General features: G+C 41.8%; 1 protein-coding gene across 1 annotated transcript; it reads right to left on the minus strand.

Moving 5' to 3' along the window:
- Positions 1-981: 981 nt before the first annotated feature.
- LOC121420997 (interferon-induced very large GTPase 1-like) lies at positions 982-7,851 on the minus strand. The gene has a single exon (XM_041615568.1). The coding sequence runs from the start codon at positions 7,849-7,851 to the stop codon at positions 982-984; it is 6,870 nt and encodes a 2,289-aa protein (XP_041471502.1).
- Between the last annotated feature and the right edge of the window lie 326 nt (positions 7,852-8,177).

Raw genomic sequence — 8,177 nt, forward strand, 5'->3', positions numbered from 1 at the left:
CCTACCGGGTACCCATTTAGCAGTTGGGCAGAGAGTGGCAAAGTGTGGATTAACGCCTTGTCAAAGGACGCTAGATCGTGGTGGGAATCAAACACACGACCCTCTGTTGACGAGGCGAGAGTCAGAGCCACTACACCATGGCTCTTCCATTCGAATTCTGACTTTCATGGTCTTACCTTACAGTAGAGTGGGCGCCAAAGTTTAATATGATTTTGATGGAAATAAGTTCCTGACTCCTTCCCTTTTCTGAATTTCCCTTCTTTTATTGATAGAATCCATTCAGTTACATGTAATTTCAGTGTTATTTTTGCGGCAGGCGTATTATTAGTTAGTACGTCGAGGAAAGCATTGCAAGTTCAATATGTCCTGGCGAAATTCGTAACTCCTTAGCGACCTCGACCAATAATTTCACTTTACAGCCTGGGCAAAATGGTGATTCTGCACCGTTCTCGCAGGGTTATGACTGAGAGACTAAACATAACCTCTTAGTGAAAAACTTTACATAAATATGAGTCTCGGTTTGGAACCATGTATTCTGAGAACTCATATTTAACAGAAATCTCATAATTCCCATCCCTAGAAAGGTGCTTCTACGAGAAGAGAAGCACCTTAGTGGTGGATTTTACGCAGATCAGCCAAAGCCTGTTCATTCGTTATTTTTGTCCAATCTTTTGGTATTTCAGGTAATTTTGCGTAGTGCATATCCTTTAGCTGGTGTTGATATTTTGCCATAAACCACATCCAATATTTGGATACGCTGTTGGTACGATCAGGAGCTATATCCCAGTCGGGCAAGTAAGTCTTGTATTCTGCATATTTGTGGTACACAGATTCATTACTGGTAGTTGAACATTTTTCAGAAATTCGGCAAGTACGTAGAGTGCACTTGAACGAAGCGTTCTTCTGTATCTTATAGTTGCATGTCTGATGAATGAGCTGATTTTTGCAATGCTTCTCCCCATCGAACTCGCCGTCGTTTGATCATTGCATTCCCCCTATTCCCTGTGGTCTGTGTTGTACACAAAAATGACTTTTCTTAGATGAATCGTAATGGTTAGGTGTGGTGTCTGCACAGGGCTCTAAACAGAACGGGCACTGTTCAGGGCAACCCCATATCTTGTCTATGATTTGCTTTGATGGGTGGGACCCATCCCATTCAACAGAGTGTGCTGTTTCTAGGGCAAAAGACTCTTCCAATTTTTTCTGAACTTCATCCAACTGGTCCAGAATGATCCTTTGCAGATTGTTGAAATCAATCTCTGATCGATCTTTTACAAACGTAAGGGTATTGTCTGGTACCGCTATTTCCTCCGAGACTCTGTCACAGAAATATCCAAACCACAGTGTCATTCCCATGCCTCTCTTCCCGTCGACCTCACTGGTTGCATGGGAAACACTTCTGGCAATACACAGCATGATCCTTGCAATATGGCTCTTGCTTATTTCTGCATACCTAGACATGCTACTTGACTCTTTTCTCGAAAACATCTTCTCATCTGTGTACTTGGTAATCCACTGTAAAGTAAACTCTCTGGCATTTTGAATGTATGATTCGTACTTCTTGAAGTTTCCTTTCACGGCCAAGTCATCCATCATTTTAACCATTAGGTAGTACTTTGTCATCTGGAAGTCTCTGAGAACTTCTTCCGTGCAATTTCTTGGAATTGCCTTCTTTACTGTATCCAGAACGATTTGCTTCAAATGTGTGATTAAGAGGTCACCTGCGAATACTTCCTCTGTACTCTGCTTTACTTTGTTCTTGAAAAGACTCCAGGCGGTGTCCTTGTAATTTTGTACCTTGGCTTTTACGCCATGCTTTTTGTTATACTTTGATTGCATTAAGGTAAAAAAATGGACACAATATCGGCTTACATGAACTGCTAGTTTTACAGCGTACGGATGGAGAATCGTAAAATTGCTGTCTGCAGATGCGTTGTGAGTGTTAATTTTCGCAGTTAGTTTTTGAATGATCTTTGTGGCATAGGACTTTTTGAATTTAACGTCGCCTTTAGAAAGACCGTTTAAATCAATGCTTATTTCTTTCAAGATGCTTCTTGTCAGTGCCACTGTCTTATTTCTGGCATCTAGTTCTCCGCTATCGGCACCAGCCAGGTTCTTGAAGGCTTTTCCAACGTGCCCTAATATACCTCTTTTAATACTAATATGTTCCTTATCTACAAATTCTAAAGTGATACTACTTTCTAAGGATGGGTGCTGAAGTGCAATATTCAAAGGCATCTTCTCCAGCTCCTTTCTCAGAAAGTTTCCATGGGCATGAAATCTTATATAAAGTACTTCATTCATCACTTCATCCATTATCAGATCCTTGTCTGAAGTTTTTGTTGCGAGCTCGTTAACCATTCGCGTCCACATCGATTCAAACTTCTCTTCCAGATCGGCATCGCTAGCCTCTTTTCCTTTTAGTTCGTCTGCTAGTTCTACTGCTTTGTCCATTATGTATTTCTCATGGTACGACCACTTTTTAGCCTGCAAGATTTCTACTCGGCGTGCTTCTTTGACTGAAAGCAGATCTGTACGCCCCTCGTAGTGTTGTTGTTCAACAGCAAAGTTCAATTGGTTCAACTTGGTCCCCTGCCACTGGGTGACTATTTCCTGTTGTTCGCAGTTCTCGAAATATTCCATTAGGCAAGTCTTGATCCCCTCAGCCTTTTCTGTCAAAACTTTCGAAAGTTTACCGATGAGGGAATTATACGACTTTTCCAAGTCATCGGGAGTTTTACACCTCTTCAATTCGATCTCTGCGGTGTGTAGCCAGGATTTAATTTTGTCTTGTAACTCCCATTCTAAAGTATAGTATTTTGATTGCAAGCCATTGTAGGCTTTCACTTCAAGGCTATTGCGAAAGCTAAACACAAAATCATCCGCGAGGATTCCATTCCATAGATCAGAAAGACGAATGGACAGATCAGAGGCTGTCAGAAATGTTTTCTGTTCCAGCGCAATCTTTTCTAACAGTTGCAATCTTACTGACCTCACCTTTGTACTGTAGCCAGGATTTGCAGGGGCCATAGGGGGGTCACCATGCCACAGATCAGAAAAATGCCAGACGTGTTTTTGCACATCGAAGTTTATAATCTGGGAAAAACTGTGGATATCTGCTATGTTCTCACTTAGGGCGGCTTCCTTTGCCATATGATCCAAGCTCTCCTGTAGCTTCTGGCTTCCATGCATCGTCAGTTCTTCTGCGTTAGCTGCGGGGACATTCTGATGAACAAATATGCATGTTCTATGATCTCGTATTTTTTTCCTGACAAGATTCATCCTCAAGAAGGCATGCACTACGATTTGCAGAATATCTTTCATTTCGGCTGTATTTTCTCCTTTGATGTTAATCATAGTCACGTCTCCTAGGCCAATTACGAGAGTGGCAAGCTCATTATCATGCTCGTACTTTGGTTGTCCTAGCTCTGGTGCCCGAAGTCCTTCCGTATCTACAACAGCAACATAATCAAATGGCATATTAGTGTCTCCATCGACTGGGATGAGTTGCATGTATGCTCCCCTAGTGCATCTGCCTGCACTGACAGCAAACTGCAACCCAAACATAGTGTTGAGAAGTGTAGATTTCCCAGAACTCTGGATGCCCAGGACAGAGAGAACAAAGAGCCTCTTTTCACCAATAATGTTCCCAAGTTTACTTAGCACAGCACTCACCCATCCAATAGGTACACTTGATGCGTCTCCATCTACCAACTCCAAGGGAGTGCCATTCAGAAGCAGTTCAGCAGCTCTTTCTGGCAGGTACTCCACAGCCGCCCTTGTGGCTTTTCCTGTTTCGCCGCTCTCTTTCACAGCCTCATAAATTTGTCCCAATTCTCTGAAAAGATTTTCAAGCCCAAGTGATGCATTGGCTAACTGATTTTCTTTCTCATCAACCTGTAGTTTCACACGGTGCAATTTTCCCTTGTCCTGTTCCTTCTTGGTCTCTTGAAACTCAGTCCAGACCTTGTGATACTGTTTACGCAGACCTGGCAAGGTAGCTCTCGAGTTTGCATCGAGTAAGAGGTTCATCCACTTCAAGAAATACATGACAACATCTCGGTTGTTCTGCAGAGTTGACATAAAGTCTTTGATGAAAGGAGTAAGTCTGTTGCATATCTCCACCTGTTTATCACGAAGCCGGTCCATTTCCTGTTTCGCTACATTCGTTTTATATGTTGTTAAATGTGAGCCCTTCCCCTCTGCTCTGTGTTGCTTCTTTAGCAGCTTGCAGTATTCAATCCATTCAATACCTTGCATCGGAAGGAGGAGCGCTTTACAATCGACGATTTGTTTGTCGTCCATGTATCTGACAACTTTCTCAGCAGTAACCTTTCCTTCTTGGCAGGCTTTATCACCATACTCATCAATGATAATCCCACTATCACTCATACGTTTAGCACACTCTTCTATCAATGTACCAGAACACCTAGAAAGAACCTCTGACAGCTTTGTTCGAGCTTCAGTCTTGAGATCACTCGCATTTTTCTGAACACCTTCCTTCGTTTTAGATGATATGATAGGAACCCCTTTCAGAATATCCTTGCCAACTGCTTTATAAAATGCTCGTAGGTCCAGTGCGCTCTGTTGGCCATCTCCTCTGACCACAAAAAGGATGGTTTTTCTAGCAGTTTGCAAAATTTTTTGGCAAGTCTTGGTGTTAGTGGCTCTTGCTAAGTCTTGAGCAGTGACTATAACGAACAAAACAGACGATATTTCCTGCAAAATCTTCATCTGTTTGTTCAATAACGATGCATCGCCTCTAAGATTTAGGAGCATTGTTGTGCATGGGAGGTGATCCTTTTCTCTGTCTCCTGTTATGAACCAGGAACATTCCACAAGTCCATCTGCAATCCTTCTTTCTACAACACCGTTGTTGCAATCATGGTGGAAGAAGGTGTCGTGACTTTCGTCCCTAAGAATATCGTTGATCAGCTTGGACTTAGATAGCGGTGGTCTGCCCAATCTGACAAACGAAACCAACGGGAAAGGCTTATCTGTCACTGGCGTCTCTAAAGCTTCATTTAGATTGCTATGCCACTGAACGTTAATCGTTCTGAGTGCCCATACTGACATACCAACGTTGTCTTCGGATCCTATAGGGTACAGAAATGGAATTGCAAGTTTGCAAACAAAAAGCTTCTGAGCAAGTGTTTGTTTGAGAAAGTTATCGCAACATGTAAATATGGCCACAATGGCATCTAGTGTGTTGATTTTTTCTGGCCTGTCTTCATCGTCACTATCATTATGCATTTCAAGAAGAGCCTCAAAGTCAAAGTTACCTTCGTCATCAGACTTCTCTTCTCTTAAAGATTTATTTACCACTGAGAGATGATGGTCTCTTGCATGAAAATCAATCATAAGAAGTTTGTGTATAATTGTCCAAGGAATGTCTACCAGCTTGGGCGGCCCATTGGTTCTTTTAATTACCATGGCATCTAAAAGAGAAATCTGAGCTGGAAAGTACTGGTCTAAACCTAGGGCCTTCAAGGTATCTGAAAATGCACGTTGTGTTGTCATAACAGCATTGGTCGTTTTAACTGGTCGTTGTTCTTGTTCATTTCTTTCTTTTGAGCTAGCCATGTTTTCAAGATCAACGATATTCACTTCTTTTTCTTCACAGACGGACATGTTTCCTTTTGCTAGTTCACCAGTGACATTGGCCATGTTAACCAAATTAAAGGGTGAACGGGTGGCATACCTGTTCAAGACCTTGTTTAATTGAGGTGATAACACTTTCCTAAGTTCTATTATTGTCTCGGAAAATTCATTTTCTGATGATTCTCTTCCTTCGTCAAAGTGGCCAGAGGACAGTAAGTTATGGATAAGAAATGCCTCCAACTGCATTATCCCTTTCCCTTTATGGACTTGAAACTCATTCCAAGACACTTCAATTGATTGGACGAAATCCTGTAGCTTCTCCATCGTAAGAAGCGTCTCAAACTTCCTTGTAGGCCAATGGTAGGAAAGTGGCAACAGGGCAACTTTCAAAAAGAACATTTCATGTTCTTCCCCAGATGACTGTAAGTCCTTTAGAAGCTGACCAACACAAAGTGCCATATCAACTGTTGCTCCTGCATTGATACCATCTAATACCTCGACACTTTTCTCTGTATTCTTTGTGTGTTCTATCTGCAACGCTGGTATGAATTTTTCCTTCAGATTCCTTATCAGATCAGGAATGTTCGTAACACGAACCTCAGCAAGTAAAGACGGAATGTCCTCGGTTTTTGAGATCACAGCCCATTTCATGATCATCTGTTTGGCTGGAAACTCTCTAAATCCAACAGGATTTACCAGTTTCCTTATCAAAAACCTTATCATAGATACATTCTTGGGGTGAAGCTTATCTCTCAGTTCCACGATCTTTGCCAACAGGTTACTGATGTGCACTTCTGTGCATAACTTATTTGCCCAGTACTTGTTTGTGCTTGTAAGTGCCTCCACCTCTTTGACCGTTTTCAGCATCTCTTGGAGATATTCAATACTCTTTTCTGTTAGTATTGGACAAGAATTCCACTTCACAATTTTCTCAATTAACAGGTCAATTTTTTCACGTCCTTCGATGAAAGTTTGTTCTTGGTCATTGGATCCAAGGTAGCCACTCATCCTTTCCCAGGCTGTCATCAAGGACGTTTCCAGTCGGTATGGTTCCTCGAACTCATCTTTGTGGTTGGGAATCAGCTTCCAGACCCCCCACAAATCTGTTAACAATGGCCTTCCTCTATCTATGAGAGCCCAGGTGCTATTGCATGTCACAAGCCCTATCTTCCAAAGTTGCAAGGCATTTACCTCCTGTGGCCCACCATTTCTGGTAGTGTGCAATATGGTTTTAGCCAGCTCTGATTTTTCATATTCATTTGTGAAGCTGGCATGCGTGTTTATTCGGTCGGCAATCACTGAGCCACCCACACTGAATCCGAGGCCAGAATAACTGGCTGAAACATAAGCACTGAGCGCATCACGAACCATACATTTAATTTGATCAGATTTAGATTCGGTTTCGCTAGTGTATGTTGCTACAAATTTGTTAACCCCACCAAAATGGAGAACCCCAACATTGATATGTGACCCATATGCTGCAAGAAAGTCCTCACATTTTTTGTTCACAAGTTCTAAGCTTTCGCTTCCCCCCAAAAGTGTGTCAATGGACTTGAGCTCCTGCAGAGCTTGGTGGGAGAGTTTCAATCTGTATTTGTTCAGCTCACATGCAGCAGTTGGAACCAATGTGTACTCTACTCTTGATTCAAAATGGACCTTTCTGTGACATGTTGATTCTAATTTTACTGCCTCCTCGTAATTCTGAGAAAAATCAGCCTCAGCATTAAACCCAAAATGCCCACCTTTTATAGTAACAGCAGCACTGTACCCCATTGTATCAAGAGAACGATGAAAATGGTCAGACTGCAATTTAGATGAGAAATTCTCAACCTTGTCAATTTGCGTCATTAATGGATTCATCAGTTTGACATCAGTTGGTGCACTCAGCACGATCCGTTTAACGCAACCATCACTCAAGGCTTCACCTACCGAAATACCTCTTAATGCTAACCCTCCTGAAGCATTTTCCAGAATTTCGGTTGCAGTATTTACTGGTCTGCCTTCCACTAGGTTGTCAAGAGACTTCAGTTCAGAGTTTAAATTGGTAATCATTCGATCAAGGTTTTCATCGTCGAATTGTACAGTTGGTTGTTCTTCTGCAACCGTCATCAATTGTCTCAACTGTTCTAGTTTATTGTTCATCGATTCATCAGTTCGTTGTTTGCCCTGCTTTCTCAGTTCGTCAAGATCTTTCCAAAGAATTTTTAATTCTTCTAGTTTTTTCTTGTTTTGTTTCTCAAGGTCTGCCATGATTGTCTCGCCCACCTGTAATTCCACGCTAGGTGCAACAGATGCTAAGCCTCTACCTGAAAGTAGAAATATGAGCATCGTCATTCATAGATTTTAGTTGGATCCGATCAACCTCAGCTACTGCATATGGAAATTCATCAATGCCACATTTTTTTTTTCTGCGGAAATTCACAGAATGTCCTTGGAACGACAAAAGCACACTGAATAAAAAAATGATGATCATGATGGGTATATGATAAGCATCATATCAAGAAAATAATTTAAACAAACGTTTGCGCTGGACTTTAGATGCAGTGGCGACACCAAGGTTTTTATACTAGTAGATG

This window comes from Lytechinus variegatus, chromosome 9 (assembly GCF_018143015.1).
Source record: "Lytechinus variegatus isolate NC3 chromosome 9, Lvar_3.0, whole genome shotgun sequence".
Lineage (NCBI taxonomy): Eukaryota > Metazoa > Echinodermata > Echinoidea > Temnopleuroida > Toxopneustidae > Lytechinus > Lytechinus variegatus.

What these genes read in the sequence shown, in the direction of transcription:
- LOC121420997 (XM_041615568.1), bottom strand. Translation starts at nt 7,851, where the DNA reads ATGGCAGACCTTGAGAAACAAAACAAGAAAAAACTAGAAGAATTAAAA.